The 23,212-nt window shown below is 42.4% G+C and overlaps 2 protein-coding genes and 1 long non-coding RNA gene across 3 annotated transcripts; 1 reads left to right on the top strand and 2 right to left on the bottom strand.

Moving 5' to 3' along the window:
* Positions 1–6,796: 6,796 nt before the first annotated feature.
* On the top strand, positions 6,797–16,045 carry LOC138960138 (E3 ubiquitin-protein ligase TRIM45-like). The gene is made up of 6 exons (XM_070331897.1): positions 6,797–7,193; positions 9,162–10,308; positions 10,609–10,812; positions 11,275–11,451; positions 12,775–12,961; positions 14,110–16,045. Exons 1-6 carry the CDS (start codon positions 6,973–6,975, stop codon positions 14,355–14,357), a joined length of 2,184 nt encoding a protein of 727 aa, XP_070187998.1. The 5' UTR covers positions 6,797–6,972; the 3' UTR covers positions 14,358–16,045.
* Positions 16,046–16,531: 486 nt separating this feature from the next.
* On the bottom strand, positions 16,532–19,604 carry LOC138959906 (conodipine-P3-like). Its single transcript, XM_070331613.1, has 4 exons — positions 19,570–19,604; positions 18,469–18,676; positions 17,937–18,083; positions 16,532–17,618 (listed from the first exon to the last, which is right to left on the bottom strand). The coding sequence occupies exons 2-4, from the start codon at positions 18,646–18,648 to the stop codon at positions 17,508–17,510; spliced, it is 438 nt and encodes a 145-aa protein (XP_070187714.1). The 5' UTR covers positions 18,649–18,676; positions 19,570–19,604; the 3' UTR covers positions 16,532–17,507.
* A 333-nt stretch (positions 19,605–19,937) lies between these two features.
* LOC138960146 (uncharacterized) lies at positions 19,938–23,099 on the bottom strand. The gene is made up of 2 exons (XR_011453900.1): positions 20,514–23,099; positions 19,938–20,176 (listed from the first exon to the last, which is right to left on the bottom strand). It is a non-coding gene; the product is annotated as an uncharacterized lncRNA (long non-coding RNA).
* Positions 23,100–23,212: the final 113 nt, after the last annotated feature.

The raw sequence follows: 23,212 nt of genomic DNA on the forward strand, positions 1-23,212 counted from the left end.
ATGCTTACAGACGGAAACTGGTGCAGTAGATGCTTACAGACGGAAACTGGTCCATTAGATGCTTACAGACAGAAACTGGTGCATTAGATGCTTACAGTCGGAAACTAGTGCATTAGATGCTTACAGACGGAAATATGACTGGTGCATCAGGTGCTTACAGACGGAAACTGGTGCATTAGATGCTTACAGACGCAAACTGGTGCATTAGATGCTTACAGTCGGAAACTAGTGCATTAGATGCTTACAGACGGAAATATGACTGGTGCATCAGGTGCTTACAGTCGGAAACTGGTGCATTAGATGCTTACAGTCGGAAACTAGTGCATTAGATGCTTACAGACGCAAACTGGTGCATCAGGTGCTTACAGACGGAAACTGGTGCATTAGATGCTTACAGACGCAAACTGGTGCATTAGATGCTTACAGTCGGAAACTGGTGCAGTAGATGCTTACAGACAGAAACTGGTCCATTAGATGCTTACAGTCGGAAACTGGTGCATTAGATGCTTACAGTCGGAAACTAGTGCATTAGATGCTTACAGACGGAAACTGGTGCATCAGGTGCTTACAGACGGAAACTGGTGCATTAGATGCTTACAGTCGGAAACTGGTGCATTAGATGCTTATAGTCGGAAACTGGTGCATTAGATGCTTACAGACGGAAACTGGTGCATTAGATGCTTATAGTCGGAAACTGGTGCATTAGATGCTTACAGTCGGAAACTGGTGCATTAGATGCTTACAGACAGAAACTGGTGCATTAGATGCTTACAGACGGAAACTGGTGCATTAGATGCTTACAGACGGAAACTCAGTGGTGCATCAGGTGCTTACAGACGGAAACTGGTGCATTAGATGCTTACAGACGGAAACTAGCGCATTAGATGCTTACAGACGGAAACTGGTGCATCAGGTGCTTACAGACGGAAACTCAGTGGTGCATCAGGTGCTTGCAGACGGAAACTGGTGCATTAGATGCTTACAGACGGAAACTGGTGCATTGGCAGAAAAGTCGTGGTTCATTGCTGAATGCAAAACATCTCAGTGCAGTTTAATCGTCGCTGTAATTCACAAACCTCGTATCTTAATTTTTGAGGTTTTGGAACTAAAACAATAGTAAGCTCCCTTATGTTTTTGCCCATGTGGTGAAAAACGCTCGTATCTCCAACATTTAAAGTGAGAAAACGTTCTTGAGAAGAAAACTCATATCTTCATTCAAGGGAGCGTCAAAAAAGCCCACTGAAGGTAAACTTACAAGGTTTTAATGCCACACGTGGACTGAAACAATATGTCATAACATGGAAGATACTGCTGTATTTTAAGCTTCCACCATTTTTTTTCTTCTCAGAAATATGAAAAATATGGCCACTGAAGGTGAGGTGACAAAGGGGGAAAAACTCGTATATTCTAATTCTGGATGACTCCTTTGGATAAAAAGCTCCTATATCTCAATATTTTCTCAGTTGTATGGAATATCATTAACAACTGAAATTGACACACATTTATAATGCTACTAGAATGAATACCCGCTTCGCCGGGTAGCCGGCTTCGCCGGGAAGAAGTACTTAGAGCCGTACGCCGGCTTCGCCGGGTCCGAACAATGGACCCGCCAAGCTTAGGTCCCTCCCAGATTCGTGGAATGGGAACAGCACGAAAACGATTCAGTGGCCATAATGCCATTCCTGACCATATCGAGTCCCATCCTTGTCGACGAATGTAACCGTGTTAATCACCTTTGGAGGCAAACTCCACTCAAACAGGATTGAGCAATTTAGAGCTTATCTCTAAGCCCTTTTGAACTGTTATGGCTTCTGAAAGGAAGGCCAGTACATAAAATTACACAAAAGCCGCCAGACCACATCACAAACAGAACTGAACAATGCACAGGTGTTGCTCACATAAACACACACACACACACACACACACACACACACACACACACACACACACACACACAAACACAGAGAAGCCATATCTATAGAGAGATAGATGACAGTGTATTTTTCGCGTGGCTATAAATTGATTCGACCTTTGCACTTTTACAGTGAGGATAATTTACGGGTCCAATTTACGTTCTGGACACTGCGGTGACCTTCTAAAAATAGTAACAGAACGGGAATATCCGAAGATGCCTCCCTCAAACGAAGGAAGGGAGGTAAACGCTGAAAACCTGGAGAAGATGAGAAGATAAGGAAGAGTTACTTATAATGGTGAAATGAACACAAAAACCAAAATCAGTTCAGCGCTGCGCGCTGAGAGCACGTGTTGAAATATCTCATCGATGATATTGTGTCCGGGGTGTAGCTGAATACGGTGTCCAAATTTGAAAAAGATCCACCGAGAACTTTGGCGTTGTGATGTGGTGTAGCGGCTATGGTGTGTCGGTATGGGGGCCCGGGTAGCTGAGGTGGAACCAAAATCGGTTCAGCGCTGCGCGCTGAGAGCACGTGTTGAAATATCGACCAGGTTGTGTCCTGTACCGGGTCAACCTGAATATGCCCACCAAATTTGAAGCAGATCCATCGAGAACTTTGGCCGTGCATGGCGAATACACAAATACACAAATACACAGATACACAGACACACAGTCACACACACACACACACACAGACACAAGTCGTATATATATATATAGATATCTATATCTATAAATATATAGAGATAGGTGACAGTGTATTTTTCGCGTGGCTATAAATTGATTCGACCTTTTCACTTTGACAGTAAGAACAACTTACGGGTGCAAGGGAAGCGTTCTGGACAGCGCAGTGACATTCTAAAAATAGTATCTCAGAAACGGGAATTTGGGGTGAAGGGCGCGAGACAGAGACAGACAGCGTTGCGGTTCACCACAATCACCTTTGAAGGCGAAGTCCTGTCGATAAAACGGGATTGAGAATTTTAGAGCTTATTTCTTAGCCCTATATTATCTGCTGTGGCTTCTCACATGCCAGAACATACAGACAGTTAAAATTAATATTAAAAGTCCTACGGTTTTGAGCCATTAAATACAGACAGACAAAAGCCGCTAGACCACATCACAAACAGAACTCTACAATACACAGGTTTTTGCCCACACACACACACAAACACACACACACACACAGAGAAGCCGTATATATATATGCATATCTGTATCTATAAATATATAGAGATAGGTGAGAGTGTATTTTTCGCGTGGCTATAAATTGATTCGACCTTTTCACTTTGACAGTAAGAACAACTTACGGGTGCAAGGGAAGCGTTGTGGACAGCGCAGTGGACAGCGCAGTGACATTCTAAAAATAGTAATAGTAACTTACAACTGAACGGGAAAGCCACACGAAGGAAGGGAGATAAACGCCAAACACTGGAGAAGATAAGGAAGAGTTACTTATAATGGTGAAATGAACACAAAAACCAAAATCAGTTCAGCGCTGCGCGCTGAGAGCACGTGTTGAAATATCTCATCGATGATATTGTGTCCGGGGTGTAGCTGAATACGGTGTCCAAATTTGAAAAAGATCCACCGAGAACTTTGGCGTTGTGATGTGGTGTAGCGGCTATGGTGTGTCGGTATGGGGGCCCGGGTAGCTGAGGTGGAACCAAAATAGCTGAGGTGGAACCAAAATCGGTTCAGCGCTGCGCGCTGAGAGCACGTGTTGAAATATCTCATCGATGAGGTTGTGTCCGGGGTCTCTCTGAATAAGCCCACCAAATTTGAAGCAGATCCATCGAGAACTTTGGCCGTGCATGGCGAATACACAAATACACAAATACACCGATACACAGACACACAGACACACACACACACACACACACACACACAGACACAAGTCGTATATATATATAGATTACACTGTTCTAAAAAAAATATCAATCCATGAAATGAAGTTCTATTTGATGCGGTGAATTTCCAAAACAGTTTTTTTCGTTTTTCTCAGAACAGCAAAAATTGAGATACGAGATTTGTGAATTACAGCGAAGGTATGCTTTATATCTACAGTCGAACGTATCAACGGTTGTACTCGCGTTTTAACCAAATGAAACATTTCACGGGCGAACATAAATTTAGAACAGTATTACTTTTATACAGCATTGTTATCTGCGTGGCGCTTTTCAATTACTCAAGGTCGTTTATACATGCAGCGGCGTTTGACACGATCAGAATAACATCACTTTCCCAGAAAAGGCCTGTAGGTAGACGACCCAGATATTGGGGCGTTCTGGGCTAACGCATGCAGAAGCAAAAATAAACATTGTAGTTATAGTAGCTATTCAAATTCAATATTTGCGTAGGGCTTTTGCGTGCATGAAACGCTGGAGAGATAAAAGACTGCCGTGTCGACGGTTGTAAGATCAGTGTGCGAAAATACAAACTGAACTGCCCGGGCATGCCGCCGATGTTATGCCCCCCCCCCTCTCTGTGCGCGAGAGAAAGAGCGGAGAGAGAGAGAGAGGGGGGGGGGGGGGTACAGACAGACAGACGGAGTAATTAAGACGGAGAGAGCGAATCAGAGAGACACTTAGAGACGAAGACAGAGACAGACTCGGACAGGAAGACAGAGACAGAGAATCAGAACCAGAGAGAGAGAGAGAACTCGAACTCGAAAACTTTGATTACATAAGGATTGTTGCGGTAGGTAAGAGAGAGAGAGAGAGAGAGAGAGAGAGAGAGAGAGAGAGAGAGAGAGAGAGAGACAGACAGACAGACAGACAGACAGACAGACAGAGACAGAGACAGAGAGACAGACAGGCAGCCAGCCAGCCAGCCAGCCAGAGATAACGCAACACGAGAAGGAATAAGGGACAATACTTCCTACTAGATTCAAACGAATTGTAAGACCACAGTTATCTCCCATCATCGAATACTCCGGCGACAATTTCCATCACTGCAACAGGCACACTAGTGTTGTTCAAATCATTTCCTTACACGTGTAGAAATTATTTCCTTCACGTGTATACATTATTTATTACACGTGTATGAATTCTTTCTTACACGTGTATAAATTCTTTCTTACACGTCACGTGTATAAATTCTTTCTTACTCGTGTATAAGTTATTTCCTACACGTGTATAGCCTACATTATTTATTACACGTGTATAAATTATTTCCTACACGTGTATAAATGATTTTTTACACGTGTATAAATTATTTCTTACACGTGTAGAAATTGTTTCTTACTCGTGTATACATTATTTATTGCACGTGTATATGAATTATTTATTACACGTGTAATGGTTATGAGCCAAATGGCTTTCCATATGGTGACGTCTCACACAGCTGCGTCTCTCTTTTTTACGTTTTAGAACATTAAATCATAAAGTACCAATACAGAAAGGCCGAATGTTAAATATACCACATAACGAAAGAATATGTGTTAAATGCCAGTCTGGAGAACTCGGGGATGAATTTCATTATATATTTCAGTGTCATTTTTTTTGAAAATGTGAGGAAAAGGTTTTTACCATTGTATTTTCGTAGAAATTCAAATGCAGTCAAATTTAAACATTTATTTGAATTAACAAAGAAACGAAAGTTATTGAATTTAATATATTTTATAAAGAGTATTTTGAAAGAGTTCTGATTATTTGATCACGTGGTTTTTTTTTATTAAAACAAAAACAAACACAGAAACATATACATTCCTGTAAAAAAAAGTATGATTACAATTATTTTGTTATGAATTAAGCTTGATCCATTTTCGGTTAATTAGAAGTGTTGTGTCTCATTAATACATATTTTTTTTTTGGTCGTGTTTATTGCAATTTTTATTTTATTCATGTAACCCTAGTTTTTGAAATAAATATTGACTTGACTTGACTTGACTTGACTTGACTTGACTTGACTTGACTTGACTTGTCTCTCGGTGTCAATCTTAAAGTCCCACTCTGCCGGGTGAAAACAGTGCCTCTCACTGTCTCAGATTTAGTCAGGCTTGGTCACATACCAAAAATCAACTGCTTGCTGTGGTGATAGCTGGAATTTTTGATGAATTAATGTCCGAAAAAAAGAAAACTGTGCCTTTTACGAAATTAATTCTTCAAAAAATGCTTCGGTGCACAGAGAGCAAGCACCCAGGCTGTTCATTTTTGGTATGTGACCAAGTGAAGGGATGGTCTTATCCAGATGTGAGACGGTGAGGCGAATTTTTCACGAGGTGGAGTGGGCCTTTACAGTTAAACAAAATATTACTGCAGTACCATCAAAATATTACTACAGTACCATCAAAATATTACTGCAGTACCATCAAAATATTACTGCAGTACCATCAAAATATTACTGCAGTACCATCAAAATATTACTGCAGTACCATCAAAATATTACTGCAGTACCATCAAAATATTACTGCAGTACCATCAAAATATTACTGCAGTACCATCAAAATATTACTACAGTACCATCAAACAAGTTATCAGGTTTTCAAACGAGAAGGACCGGCACGGTTGGCCTAGTGGTAAGGCGTCCGCCCCGTGATCGGGAGGTCGTGGGTTCGAACCCCGGCCGGGTCATACCTAAGACTTTAAAATTGGCAATCTAGTGGCTGCTCCGCCTGGCGTCTGGCATTATGGGGTCAGTGCTAGGACTGGTTGGTCCGGTGTCAGAATAATGTGACTGGGTGAGACATGAAGCCTGTGCTGCGACTTCTGTCTTGTGTGTGGCGCACGTTATTTATCAAAGCAGCACCGCCCTGATATGGCCCTTCGTGGTCGGCTGGGCGTTAAGCAAAACAAACAAACAAACAAAGGAGAGGGACAAAAATGTAAAAAAAAGAAAAAGAAAAAAAAAAGGGTTTAACTGAGAAATGTATGTGTTAGTGGGAGGGGCATGTGTGTGCATCGGTGACATTTTAGTTTCTATTTGTTTGTGATGATGTTGTTCAACGAAACAAACGGCTACGAGTTGTGTGTCATTGCTGTAGCCTACATTTCCATACCTGTACATCGCGAGCACGTTATGACACGAACTTTACTTTGAATTCGTGGAAATCCCGTATGACTAGATCACACTTGACAACACTGACGTACATTATTCAGTATTCGGCGCTGTCGCTTGTTCGCTATAATGGCAGTTTGACTGTGCTTGACATTCAACACCCGACTTACTTTGACAGTTTTTTGACGATGCTTATATCGGTATCGCAGAGGCTGAACCACATCTGTTGGCGTTTGCTTGTGGTTTGTTATTCGTCCTCCGCTGAGGTTTACTTGCACAGGTAAGCCATGCATGATCATAGGTTTATAAACCATTTAAAGCGGAGAAGCAGTTTGTGTTGTTCGTGGAGTGGCAACGACATGTACGACTTGAATCAAAAACTGTCATAAGTTTTAATTAATCTTTTTATGTGTGTGTGTGTGTGTCAAACTAAGTTTAACGCCCTCACAACAAGGGGGAGAAGGTGGAGGTCATACCGGAGACTGAGACGGTGCCCTTCATTCACTGCGTTTAAAAGTCACTTTCTTCAGCACGCAACATTTCTGACAACGACGACAATAGAAGACTGTTCACTTCCTGGTAAACAAGTCTACTCAATTTCTTCCTGAATTTGAAACTAACTCTTGCAACACTGCCTGTGTAGCAGTCACAACATCCGTTATCGGAATGACAGAGATTGGTCGACCTGTGGTCGTCATCATTTTGACCAAAACACCAGCACGACCTTAAAGCACCTTGTAAGCGCCCAGTGTATATCAAATTCAATCACAAGCAGATCATTATACTTGTAGATTATATACCTGTGATTCAATATATTAATCAATTAAATTATGTCCCTTTGGCTCTACCAGACGACAGTTATTGCCATTGACAGCAACATAATGCTTTCTTGACACAACTTGTGATTTTTGACAATGGAGCAATTATAAAACAAAAGGTTAAAATTACAGCCGATGACATCCTTCTAGGTAGGGAAGCATACTTTTTGAGCCGATTTTGTGAAAGCACACACGCATGATACAAAACAAGAGCCAGGTAAGCCACATTTTCGTCGAAAAATGACCTCGGGTGGCCGTACTGTGCGTTGCGCCCTGACAAAACCAGGAACTTGAATCCATTGCCAGTGGATTGAGTATGTTCCGCGAGTGTACTAGTTTGCAAGATAATAATTTCAACTGAAATGGTCAAAGCGGAAGACAATTCCACTGGTTGGTCAAATTCACTTAGTGCGAGTACACACAGAATGTCTTTGTGCTCATCCACTGTCATCATCAGATTAGTATTTGTGCAAAAATATGGTTTTAAAAGAAAGTTCCTGATGGGGTTTCCGTAATGTTGTCAGTAGAGGTTACATGCCGAGTCTCAGTGATTATTTAAATAATGGTCGAAGTTAGCGGATCATGAAAAATGCGAGCTTCAGCGAGCTTTTTCACGACCGCGAACTGAGACCATTATCATTTTTTGATAATCACTGAGACGAGGTATGTAGACAGCTGGCTGCCGGCTGCTAGAGGAGACCTGAAATGGGCTAGGGACCGGGTTGGGTCGTCTTGGGTCAGTGCTGAAATGGTTACTTTATTGGCTGTTGGCCGAACGGACACCCGGGCTTCATATTTTTGCATACATGTATTCGTGTTTCCAAAGCCTGAAGCTTTCGCTGTGACCCTGGGATCTTTATCGTGCGCATGCGCGCACACGGGGGTGTTCGGACACCGAGGAGAGTCTGCACAAAGTGGACTCTGGGACACATACCCCGCGCCGAACTTGGGGGTTGAACCCACGCTGATAGTAACAACCGGTTTTAAAGCCAGCGCCTCTACCGACTGGTCAAACTCCCCACCCAATATGTTGGGGTCAAGAAGTTCCATGGAGGACGGGGGGTATGGAGTAACACATAGTGTTTTGCTCAGAACATTCCCACCCAAGCAGAGCCGCGCTAGGGGTGTTTCAATTAGTCTGTGTTTATATGTCTCTGATTTCTGGCTTTGCGTACCTACTCACATTCCGCGTATTGAAATGCTTTATGTAAGACACAAAGGGTGATGTGCAAGAGAAAGTGCCCAGGTGGGTAGGACCCAAGCGCCGTGTCGGATTGGTTGAAATCTGAAAGAAATCTCCATCTCTATTTTAAGCAATCTAGCGCTTGGTTCCCACCCTGTTGGAGACTCTCATGGGCACGCCACCTCAACAATCTTTTCAGTTATGCCGCCTTATTGAAGTCGTGAACCCGAAATCTTCTCATTTTCAGCGTTGCAATGGCTACAGCGGCAGTACTGAGTTGCTCCACTGAACCCAGTGAACTCGAATGTCCAGTGTGCAGTGAGTATTTCACTGTCCCCAAACTGCTGCCCTGTGCCCATCTCGTCTGTAGGGCCTGCCTGGTTTCTTGGTGTCGCAAGTCAAGCGACGGCGACGACGTCCATTGCCCGCTCTGCCGCTACGTCATTGTGACGTCAGAACAGCGGAAGGAAAAAAGCCTGGACAATCTTGCCGATGAACTGCACACAGATCAAGCCATGGCGGCGCTTGTGGAGGCCACCGTTCTTCTCTCAGCTCAGCACGTGTGTTGTGTGTGTGACGACGTGGCTGCTGTGTCCATGTGCCTGCAGTGTGCGGACATGTTTTGTCGGAGCTGTGCGCGCGTTCACAAGAAGCAGTCCCTGTCCAAGAACCACGACGTAGAAGACCTCAGTTCCCTGACAGCCAAGAAGCTGGCGGCCAGCCGCCGGAACACCTGCTCGACGCACAACGACAAAATGTGTGAACTCTTCTGCCCAAGCCACGCGGAGTCCATTTGTCACCTGTGCGCCGCCTCCAAACACCGCAAGTGTCCGGACGTTCAGGACTTGGAGGAGAAGGTCAAAGAAGCACGAAAAACTTTTGCTGAGATGCTGGCGACCCTTAGCTCCGGGGAGAACGAGCTTGAGCGAGCTATCCGCGAGCTGGACCAGCAGCTGAGCGACATAGAGAAGCAAGCCCAGGCCGCCATGGCTGAAATCCGAGCAGCGTGCGACCAGGTGGACGAGTGGGTGAAAGGATGTCGTAACCGTCTGACGGACCTGGTCACGAACGCCATCAGTGACGTCACAAACTCCGTCACCAAGCGGAAGACGCATCTGGTCAACCGACGCGTGGTAATGACGTCACACAAGCGCGTAGTGGAGCGTGTTCAGGACATGTCTGTTCGAGAGGCGGACATGAGTCCAGTGATGGCGTCTTGCGTGGAAGTCCTCGACTGCAGCGCTGCCGTGACGACCGAAAACGTCCCAAGCATGTCCGTGAAGATAGACCAGAACGCCTTGCGCAGGATTGAACGAGAGCTGGGGAGTCTGGGTCAGCTTACATATTATTCAGGGGATGCACAAGTACAGGAGCCGTCTGCGGAGCAACACCAGGCAAGTACTTTGAGAGAGTTTGTTTTAAACTAATGCGTAATCGTGCACATGAATATTTGGGGAGAGGTACTGTGGGTATCTTGGGAGGAAATTCCACATTACTCATTAACTTTGATCGCGTTAGATTTATGTTTCGAATGAGTAATAGGTCCGAATGTGAACCAATGTTGCCTGTGGGTGCACTAGTTCCCAGTAAACAATAAAACGATCAGAGCGAATGTCATCACACAAACATTTTTTATGTTTGCTGGAGCATGTGTCTCTACTAGAAAACTCAATTGTCATAGTTTGTATGTTCAGGGTCATCAAGATTTGACACTGAAGCAAAGAGTGCAGATGCGTGACGCGCCCCTGAGTCTTGTGCTAACCGATGTCACCTCTGATGCAAGAGATGGACCGGTCCAGGCCCACGGAACTGCGGAGGAGGCGATTGGAGGTGCCAGAGTGGTAGGATCTACTGCAACGGGCGCGAACTTTAAGATAGCAGAGGATCTCACACTAAAGGTGCGTATTGAATTACGATACACTAAGTTTAACCTAATGTTTAATCTTTACAAGGCTTTGGGTTTGTACAATATCGTTTTTGTAATGGTGCGGCGGGCTGTTTTGTAAAGACAGATAATATACGTTTCCTTATTCTCATTGCTGTCTATATTTTCAATAGATTGGTCAAGTTCCCTATTTTAATAGTGCTTCCTTATCTTAGGAATACACTCCAGCCATAACATTTTTTTCCCGTCGCATGAGTTTGTTCGTTAAATGTGTGGCGCCGAAACATGAATACAAAAGCAAACGTAAAGAGAACCCTAAGAGAAAACAAATCCGTCTCCTCCAACCCCCCCCCCCCCCTCCCGCCCCCAATTTTGTTTGTTTGATTTTGTGTTTCTTAAAGAGAGAGAAGGGACTAAAAAGGTGCGGAAAACAATTCAGCATGCCACTCACGCCATCTTCCATGTTGTATTGCAGATTTACGTGCAGAACATCACGGAGTCGAAATGTAGAACTATTGTCATTGCGTCAGACAAGGATCTCGAGCCTGTTGGGTCAACCGCAAGAAATATCGCCAGGACTGGTGGCCTTAACTTCGCTATAAAATGTGCTAAAGATCGTCGACACAGGACACACCCACTGCGTTCTTCAGAGGTAAACTCCTGATTATTGCATAGTTTCGTTACAAAGGACTGGAACTCAACTACGGCCATGAAACCAGGATTTCGGGACGGAAAGGAAAATGAGAAAGTGCGCAAGAGAAACTGAAAACCCGATGTATTTGATTTTAATTCATTCTAGCTGTACCCCTGTTTTTATATTTAGTCAAGTTTTGACTAAATATTTTAACATCGAGGGGGAATCGAAACGAGGGTCGTGGTGTATGTGCGTGTGTCTGTGTGTCTGTGTGTCTGTGTGTGTGTGTGTGAGTGTGTAGAGCAATTCAGACTAAACTACTGGACCGATCTTTATGAAATTTGACATGAGAGTTCCTGGGTATGAAATCCCCGAACGTTTTTTTCATTTTTTGGATAAATGTCTTTGATGACGTCATATCCGGCTTTTTGTTAAAGTTGAGGCGGCACTGTCACGCTCTCATTTTTCAACCAAATTGGTTGAAATTTTGGTCAAGTAATCTTCGACGAAGCCCGCACTTCGGTATTGCATTTCAGCTTGGTGGCTTAAAAATTAATTAATGACTTTGGTCATTAAAAATCTGAAAATTGTAAAAAAAAATAAAAATTTATAAAACGATCCAAATTTACGTTTATCTTATTCTCCATCATTTGCTGATTCCAAAAACATATAAATATGTTATATTCGGATTAAAAACAAGCTCTGAAAATTAAATATATAAAAATTATTATCAAAATTAAATTTTCCAAATCAATTTAAAAACACTTTCATCTTATTTCCTTGTTAGTTCCTGATTCCAAAAACATATAGATATGATATGTTTGGATTAAAAACACGCTCAGAAAGTTAAAACGAAGAGAGGTACAGAAAAGCGTGCTATCCTTCTCAGCGCAACGAATACCCCGCTCTTCTTGTCAATTTCACTGCCTTTGCCATGAGCGGTGGCCTGACGATGCTACGAGTAAAATGGCATTGCGTTTCATTCTGTGAGTTCGACAGCTACTTGACTAAATATTGTATTTTCGCCTTACGCGACTTGTTTGTTTTGTTGTTGTTGTGTTTTGTTTTGTTTTTAAATACTTTACAGTAACTTCTTAGAATAGCCCTTGTATCAAAAGATTAGACATTATTTGTATTTTTGACAGAAATATAAAATGTTACACAGATCGAGACAGACAAAGTCCTTCCGAGGTGAACAATGACTGTCGATATCACACACACACACACACGCGCGCGCAAACACACACACGAACACACACGAGAAACCACACCCACACACACACATACAGACTCTGTACTCTGGGTTTGTGAAACCTCACTAGAGTTATACCATGTTTGTAGGTGACGATAACGGTGGCACACAAAATGGAACGTCACGGGGATTCCATCATCCACGCTGTTGTCCCTTCTTATGATCCGATAGACAAGGAAAGGTATACTTATCAGCTGGCACAGACATTTAATAACTGTCTGCATATGGCAAAGGAGCGGCGGATGGCGAATCTGTCATTTCCATTTCTTGGCTTCGGTAAGTATTATGATGGCATACTCTTTTTTGGAGTGTGGGTGCATAGGTGCTATCGCGCGCTAGTGTGTGTGTGTGTGTGTGTGTGTGTGTGTGTGTGTGTGTGTGTGTGCGTTTGTGTGTGCATTTGTGTGTGTGATTGTGTGTGTGCGTGTTTGTGTGTGTTTGTGTGTTTGCGTTTGTGTGTTATTGGTCTGTCGTGCGGTCGGCCAGGCAGGCTTGCTGTTTTTGAGTGTTTTTCAGTGAATAATGTTTTTTCATCATTCTCATGTTTTTTTCAATATGCAGCCAGATGTTTCTTTCCACTGAGCCATATATTAGATCCTCACTCAGCCTCAAATGAGGTTTACAGAACAATGGAATCGTTCACAAAATGAGCAATTCTAACCTTATGGAACATACTTGCACTAGCATTTAACAGCATAAAATGACACAGTTCGTTTGAATGGCTATTTAACATGCGTAAACCTCACACCAGTTCTTGTGATTTATTCAACCCCTGAGCGATCGTAGACCCGTACGACCCACTTTCCCCTTTTCACATACGTGATGAATTAAGTCGTCAGTTTGTGGTTTTAATGCAACTCGCTGTATCTGCAAAAGCACGTTATTGTGTACCTCTGAATCTAAAGTGCAACAAACGACTGCGTGTGGCACGAACTGAGCGGTGGCGGTTGACCGTTCAAAGAAACTGGCGATATGCAAAAAATTCGTCTGCTTGGGCAAACACGACCTTGCATGATCGGCTTCCGGGCTCCCTTTTTTCAAACTGTCAAAACTTCGAATTGTACTGCTCTTGTATTGATGAAAAAAGAATCATTTTATGATTTAAGAATGTTTGTCTCACATGCTGTCAATTTACTATTTAGATTTTAAAAGTTAGTTCTATAGCGACAAAACGAGGCTTCCGATTTGCTTTATAGTACATCCTTTTATAGTTTTATAGTACATCCTGCACGAAATAAATTGTTTGAAAAATGTCTCACTCTCAACGAAAAGCAGCCAGGATGCTCCCGAGCGGTAAGCGTTCAACTGGAAGTATGTTTGTACTGTCTATAAAAGCTCGGGAGGCTCCAGGATCAGAAAAAGATGGTTTACGGGAGACGGATGGTGGCTTTAACTTGTCATTGATTCTGATATCTTTTTTTCAGAGGACTCTGGTGCACCCGTTGAAACGACAATGCTGGCACTGGTGACAGCGCTTCTAAGATTTGGCGTGAGAAAAACAAAAGACATATATTCGGAGGCGGATTATGAAAGACTCACCGACATTCATCTTGTTGATGCAGATGCCAACAGCGTTTCTGAAGCCATTCATGTGATGGAAAAACTGATATTGACCGAAAGCAGAGAAACAGCCACGAAAAGGATGGTGGATGGAAAGAGTCAGTTTGGATGAAATCCGTTTTTACCCATCGATGATGGACAGAATCTCGACTTCCTGTATACACACAAGATTTGATTAACTAAATGATTGATGATTGACTGATTGATAGATTGATTGGGTAATACATTTATTGATTGATTGATTGATTTATTGATAGAAAGCAATCCCTAATAAGGCCTGCGTAAGGCCTCTTCTGATTGGCTCAGGCACTTGTGACTCTGCATCGATGTAGGAAGAGGGTAGTTCTAACGGCTTCAATAATTTAGGCCAGATACGACAAACAGTCTCCGCGAAAAGTACATTTGATCCTTTTGTGTGGATAATACCTCGCATTATCGACTGTACAACGCACATATGTGCAGATGTGTGTGTGTGTGTGTGTGTGTGTGTGTGTGTGTGTGTGTGTGTGTGTGTGTGTGTGTGTGTGTGTGTGTGTGTGTGTTTGTGTGTGTTTGTTCAACAAAATGGTTCATAATCAAATCCCATTCTGCACATACTGAATCCAGGCTGTTCATTTGTCGTATGTATTCAAGTGGACAGTAGCCCTATCCCATGTAAAAGCCTGGCCAGCTCTCAGATGGTCATTCCAGCCATTTGTAAACACGTGAAGGACTAGCTGTGCCGTTGTGAATAGCTGGACAGTTGTGAATAGCTGGACAGTTGTGAATAGCTGGACAGTTGTGAATAGCTGGACAGTTGTGAATAGCTGGACAGTTGTGAAGTTTGAAGTTTGAAGTTTAACCCACTGTACTGGAAAATTCGTGCCTTTGTTTATCATCACAGAACACATGGTGCATCGCAATTATTCAGTTGCTAGCACCTTGTCAAAACGCACACTCAGTCACAGTGTTGTCGGCTTCAAAGTGACCACTCGGTGACCCCACGATGCCTGACAAACTCTCGACGCTTGAGTGAATATACGTTCATCATTTCAATAACAAGTACGCCTTTTTGATTTGGCGCTGGCAGCATAATCACCAACAAAGATCGTTAGATAATTCTGATGTCAGATGGTGTCAACTTATTAGAGAGAGAGAGAGAGAGAGAGAGAGAGAGAGAGAGAGATAGAGATAGAGAGAGAGACTTGAGAGAGAGAGAGAGAGAGAGAGAGAGAGAGACTTAGACTTAGACTTAGAACATTTTATTCACATAAAGGGTAGACATTTTAGGCCATAGGCTTAATCTTACAATGTGCCCTTTACATTCACACAAACACATATTCACGCGTGCGCCCGACTAGAATCATAGAAACATCAAGCATACAGTAATAATAAATGAGAAAAGTAGTAGAAAATACATGAATGGAACATCAATAAAGCAATTACAGAATGGAACATTAATTACGCAATCACATTTGCGCACTCGCACGCAGACGCACAAGGAGGAACACATATAATACTAATAATAATATACACACAACTAAGTGCCATTCAACAAGCACACAGTGAGCCTACCAAGACAGGTAGATTTAGCATTATGTAGGCATGCAGCAGTCAATATTTCAGAGTAATAAAATAATTATAATTAACAAAGCTAGCTACAATACCGGCAGCGTAACTTATGAAGACCTCAGTATGTGTTTCCTGAGGGAGGTTTTGAATGCGTTCAATGAACGGCACGTTTGTATATTCGAAGGAAGAGAGTTCCACAGTGAAGGTCCCACAAAAGCAAAGCTAGTTTTGTATAGATCTATGCGAGTCCTTGGTAATATATATATAGATTTGTTTGACACAGAGAGAGAGAGAGAGAGAGAGAGAATTGAATTGAATTGAACTTTATTTAACAAGGATTAAGATTTAAGGCTACGCCTCTTATTACAATCTGTCATTGGGACGCACAGACACACAATGATAACATTAAAAAAATTAAGAAGTGAAAAAGTTAACATCAAAAGGAGGTCGGAAAACACGTGATAATAAAGATGACGATGATGATGATGATGATGATGATGATGATGATGATGATGATGAATAAGATGATGACGATCATGAAGATGTGTGTGTGTGTGAGAGAGAGAGAGAGAGAGAGAGAGAGAGAGAGAGAGAGAGAGAGAGAGAGAGAGAGAGAGAGAGAGAGTGAGAGAGAGAGAGAGAGAGAGAGAGAGAGAGAGAGAGATGTTGGAATTAAGATTTTGTTCGCACACAGCTTAACAAAAACACACAAAGCAGCATTTTATTCATGTACGAATTACTTTTATTTCCAACTTGATCTTCAGTTTGTAACTCAGAACATTTTTGATAAGGCACACGTCAAAGCGATCACAACACAACACAACACAACACAACACAACACAACACAACACAACACAACACAACACATCACAACACAGCACATCACAACACATCACAACACAGCACATCACAACACATCACAACACGTCACAACACATCACAACACAGCACATCACAACACATCACAACACAGCACATCACAACACATCACAACACAACACAACACAACAATGCAACACATCACAACACATAACAACACATCACAACACATCACAACAACACAACACACATCACAACACAACACAACACATCACAACACAACACAACACAACACAACACAACACCACAACACAACACAACACAACACAACACAACACAACACAACAACACAACACATCAATGTTGTAAAGATTGTCTCAATACTGCATGCAGCCAAGGTGTGTCTGATTGTTTTCTCTTGACACTGTTTGACATGTTAGGGAAGACAGAAGAACACCAGCTTTTTACATCTAGTCGAGTTCTGACTAACATTTGGGGACATATATTGGGAATTGAGACTAAGGTTTGGGTGTACGTGTATGTATGTAGGCCCTATGTGTCTACGTGTGTGTGTGTGTCTATGTGTGTGTGTGTGTGTGTCTATGTTTGTGTGTGTGCGCGCGCGCGCGTGTGTGTGTGTGTGTGTGTGTGTGTGTGTGTGTGTGTGTGTGTGAACGTTGAGGCGGCGAAAGACCAAAAGTGACTTAGGACAAAGAACACCAGCTGTTCGAGGTTTCTGCGTGAACATTCCTATGTATTGAGGGAGGTCATACTTTCCTTGACACAGATCCATATTTTCGGGAAGACTGCAAATGATCCAGGACGTGGAACACCAGCTTTTTGAGTATTTAAACAAATAATTTCTTTTGAAATGTATATACCGGTCCACTATCTATGGAAGACAGGAAGTGACCCAGGATTCGGAACACCAGCTTTTTGACGGGTTCTCATAGTTGTTGGCTCCTCCTAGTCTTGTCGCCCCGTAATAGCTGTAAGCGATGGCCTGCAAAAAAAAACCCGCTGTGAATGCATGACTCTACAAATAATGTGGGTGCAAATACACACACACACACACACACACACACTCACTCACAAACTCACACACACAAACTCACACACACACAAACTCACACACACACACACACACATACACAAACGCACGCACGCACTCACAAACTCACACACACAAACTCACACACACGCACACACACACACACACACGCACGCACGCACGCACACGCGCGCGCACACACACACACACACACACACACACACACACACACACACACACATATGTTTCTTGACACAGAACATAGGCTACCTTGCAGAAAAAATCCTTGGAAAAAAAGAATCTCTTTCGCACGTCCACGTCCACGTCTCTTCGTTTTCGAAGCGTCTTGCAGGATGTCCTCATGAGACCGAGAAATGCCTTGTCACAGTCCTCTCGGCTGACACCGAACTGCTTGCCCTGTTGATGGAAAAACAGTCGTCTTCGTTTATGTCACTGTATTGTCATAGCACCACGTCACAGGCAATGACATCGTAGTGAACAAAAGGATAACGTTATCATGGTGTAGTTGTATAATTGCAGGTCACGACCAATAAAAATGTAAGAACGCCATCTTCACAAGACTTGGCTTCGCAAACTAAAGGGCAAACTTTCAATACACTTTTTTTTTTTTTTAGGGAGATTCCAAATTCTGGACTTATTAAAATATAAAGCCCGCATCTTTTCTAAGCAGACCATTGAGTGACCCTCATACGAGGATTGTTCACACACAATATTATAATGTGACAGTAATATGATAATACTCTGATAATGATATGATCATTTAAAAGCATGCACTTCTTACACACTCGTAGCAGACGTCGTGGCGGTAGCAGGAAGGGGTGAACAGTTTCTCGTAGAAGTAGGGCAGGTTAAAAGGTATATTGCATCCATTACTATACTTTGCGCATGTGTCAGCGGCTTGTGATGTCATCAGTGACGTCATCGTCATCAAAAGAATCATGCAGGTTGTCCAACCAGCCATGCTGTTATAGAGAATGTGTAAGGGCAGGCTGAAACATCGTCAACTTATGAATATTCAGTGGGATTATTAAGTTTTCTGAGACGACAGGAACATATGTGACCCTCCACCACGGAATGAATCACATGTCACCTTTGCATGATTTTCATATTTTAAATTTTTCTTGAGAAGTTTTTATGTTCTATCCAGTGGTGAAAACCGTTTCAGAAAAGAGCGAAAACTGTTTGAGTTATAAGCCTGTGACTAAGGTGACCCTCACACTGTTACAAGACACTCCCCGGACTTATATTAAGCCAAGCGCAGAACCGCGCGAGGTGACATGCGACTCATTTCGTGGTGGAGGGTCACATATTTGATTTGCCTTTCTGTACTTATTCCGTTTTTTTCCTCTAAAGACAAGTGCAGGGTAACTCTCTACTATTCTTACACTTCATTTGTCGCCTTTATATGTTGAGTAGCTCAACTTCATTTGTCGCCTTTATATGTTGAGTAGCTCAACTTCATTTGTCGCCTTTATATGTTGAGTAGCTCAACTTCATTTGTCGCCTTTATATGTTGAGTAGCTCAACTTCATTTGTCGCCTTTATATGTTGAGTAGCTCAACTTCATTTTTGTTCTATCATTCTTTACACATATCTTTACAAATAAATATACCTAAAGCAAACAAACAAAGCAAAGCAATGGCAAAGAAAATAAGTAACAAGAACAAACAAAACAACAAAGAAAGCAAAAGCAAAGAAACAAACAAAGCTAAGCAATGACAATGAAAATAAGTAAATTTAAAAATAAAAATAAGCAAAAACAAGCAAACAAACGAAGAAAGAAAGAAAGAAAGAAACAAACAAATAAACTAATAAACAAACAAACAAACAAACAAACTAACAAACAAGCAAAACAGGGGAACAAATCAGGCATCAAACTTACATGGAAGTCCTTGATGAGACCAACGACAGTGTGATCTCCAGTGGTCACTGCATGCAGCATGCACACACCACAGCCAAATATACTCTCGTCAGTCACATCAAAACACGTTAATTATTTGAAAATACAATGTCAGCGATAACATCTTTGATATCCATCTCTAGCATTGCTGTCATTCAGATTAGAGTATCATTACAATGCAAAAGTTTGATTGATCTGTTATCATGCAAGATAAACATCATCAAACAGCCTTTGATAGGACCGAGAGAGAATGGGTGTAACACACACACACACACACACACACACACACACACACACACACACACACACACACACCTGGCACAATCTATGCACGACTGGAACACAGTCACTCATGGGAACAGTTGTTTATTTGATATGAACGAAAATACTTCATTTTTGTCATACTGTACAAAGTTGAGGGATACACAGTATAGCTGACACAGAGGCTCACAGGAGTAACAATATAAAACACGTTTTCTTTCCCTTCTCCAACAGTTCCAACTCTGCATTTCAACATCGATTTGCATCTGTTCACCCGAATTCGCATGTCACACAACAATTAAGATCTAACATATAGAAAACACAAGCCCTTAGGCCAAAAAAAAAATTGTCTGTTTAGGGTAACCCGACCGACCCTATCGATTTGGCGCCGACCCAAAAACTTTTTTTTGATTTCAAAAAAAAAAAGAAAAAAAAAGAGGTAAAAATGCTAAAAAGAAACATTTGGCGTTTCTTTCTCTCCCTTTCTCTCTGTTTTATTTATACGTTAGTTTTGAAACATGTATTCATCAAATATAAGAAGTGAATGTTCAGCCAACATAGCGTTTACACAAAAAAAAAAAAAAAAAAAAAAAAAAACCCTACCTACCTACCGACCCTACTTTTTTTGGTCATGTTACCCTAAACAGACAATTTTTTTTTTTGGCCTTAAATCGTGAAAACAGACAGAGAATAAAAGTCGCTTGTTCATTTCAATGCTTGTGAGCTCTCAGGTGCCAGGAGAATGGTTCCGCGTAACTCTCACTAACATTACACATGTTGTTTGTATTCAGAGCGCTTACTTCCCTCTATTGCTCGGAGTGTGAAAACAAACAAAAGCGTGGTTGTTGTTTACAAATTCATTGTAACCCGAGGCACATCCTGGCATCTCATGACAGTAAAATGACATGGCAGTGGGTACGTGGATGAGTTTATTTTCTGCGTCACTTTCTGAGTTAGCTTCATCGTCATGCAGGGTGTAAACTTTTAGGATACGGCGAAGATGCACGCCGTTAAGCCTGTCCTTAACTGAGGGACGTCGACCACGCGATGTATGCTTTGCGAAGCTGGCCGCACGAAGCTTTAGCACTGAGTTTGGGGTTAAAAAAAAAAGACTTCGCGAAGTCGACTTCTGGCTCAAAACCGGCACGGTTGGCCTAGTGGTAAGGCGTCCGCCCCGTGATCGGGAGGTCGTGGGTTCGAACCCCGGCCGGGTCATACCTAAGACTTTAAAATTGGCAATCTAGTGGCTGCTCCGCCTGGCGTCTGGCATTATGGGGTTAGTGCTAGGACTGGTTGGTCCGGTGTCAGAATAATGTGACTGGGTGAGACATGAAGCCTGTGCTGCGACTTCTGTCTTGTGTGTGGCGCACGTTATATGTCAAAGCAGCACCGCCCTGATATGGCCCTTCGTGGTCGGCTGGGCGTTAAGCAAAAAAAAAAAAAACAAAGACTTCTGGCTCAAGAAATACTCAGTCTTCAAAAGTTTTGACAAATTCACTCCATTATTGCTGTGGTTTTGCCATTTCCTGCGAGTATGTCATTGATACGTCCAAGGGGTCAGGCCTGTCAGCTTTAAATCATTTACAAGCCTCCTTTAGCGAGTGCATGCACTGAGACACAAAATCATGCAAAGACTGTATGTGTGGTGTGGGGCTGCCAAGGCTACCCTAACACATGTGTGTTTACACAGTCATAAAAATAGTTGTGTCTTCCACAACTCAAAAAGGCAATATCCAAACGTATTTATCAGTTAAACAGCACCATGTCTCCTCGAGAAAAAAGACATAAAGATTGAAAAGGGGTTAGGAATCACTTGTACCCTTTTGGACAAATTTGTAAAGAACAGCTTGGCTGGTGAGAAATCATCAGAATCTGCTAAACGTTACCAACGTCCATTGACGTAATTGCCTCTGTTCTGAATATTTGCCATGCGCTATAAATAGACTATAACTGCTCAGCCTGTGATTGACGATGTGTAAAACGGATGTAAAATAATTGCCTGTAAATTAAAAGTACTCAGGTCACCGCAGATGACTGTGTCTGATACGCTAGATACACTTCTTTGATGTTTAACGACTTGACTATCGACCACAATCTGATCTCTCTGGTGTCATACAACTAACATCCGTCACGGCTGAGTTGTCCGATACGCTAGATACAGCAATTTGATGCAACCCTAATCTGATCTCTCTGTTGCCATACAACTTACATCCGTCACGGCTGAGTTGTCCGATACGCTAGATACAGCAATTTGATGCAACCCTAATCTGATCTCTCTGGTGTCATACAACTAACCTCAGTCACGGCTGAGTTGTCCGATACGCTAGATACAGCAATTTGATGCAACCCTAATCTGATCTCTCTGTTGCCATACAACTTACATCCGTCACGGCTGATTTGTCCGATACGCTAGATACAATTTGATGCAACCCTAATCTGTTCTCTCTGTTGCCATACAACTAACATCCGTCACGGCTGATTTGTCCGATACGCTAGACACAGCAATTTGATGTTTAATGACTCGGTTCTTTACCACATACTGACATTTCTCTTGACTGACAGCTGACGTCAGTCATTTAAGTTATTGGCAGCAAGAGCAAAAGGGGCACGCGGAAGTAATATCATTCCGAAAATAACTCTTTCCGGATTGTATGGGTTGTGAAAGAGTAAATACCCTTGCTTTTTACTCGGACAAACATTGGAGGGGCCAATCAGTAGCGAGGGGTGTGTCGGAAACACGGGGACAGGAGCACATGTGAAGTTATTTGTCAGAGGAAAAGCAAGGGCATTCACTCTTTCACACCCCATACACACCCGACGGAGTTATTTTCAAAAATCTTCAATTTCACAACCAATGCAATACATTCATTTTTAATTGCGGAATAGGTGAGTGATTTTTTTTTTCATTTTCATATATCACAAAGGTTGCATGCAACGTAATATTGCCGCTTGGGACGTGGATATTATGCGTCAACATGAACCGGGATTCATTACACAAAATTTAAAAAAACAAACCGTGGACACTTGGACACACGCACAGTTGCGAGTACACACAAGTACCCGATGCATTGAAGGTAAGATGACAACACATAAAAAGCTATACCATTCATAATCATTGCCATTATCGTCATCACATCGCAATCATTATTACAATTTAAATATACAATCAGTAGAGAAGCTATAACAACCACAGCTGTATTGTTTTCTAGATTTGGAGTGCGCATTGAGTCTGGGCAAGGTTGGGAAGGGGAGGGGGGGGGGGGGGGTGTGTGTCAAAAGGGGGTATCGAGGAGGGGGGGGGGGGAGGGTGTGTGTATCATAATCATTCTCCATATCCTCCTCGTGTGACTTCAAATTACATCAA

This window comes from Littorina saxatilis, linkage group LG1 (genome assembly GCF_037325665.1).
Source record: "Littorina saxatilis isolate snail1 linkage group LG1, US_GU_Lsax_2.0, whole genome shotgun sequence".
In the NCBI taxonomy this organism is placed as follows: domain Eukaryota; kingdom Metazoa; phylum Mollusca; class Gastropoda; order Littorinimorpha; family Littorinidae; genus Littorina; species Littorina saxatilis.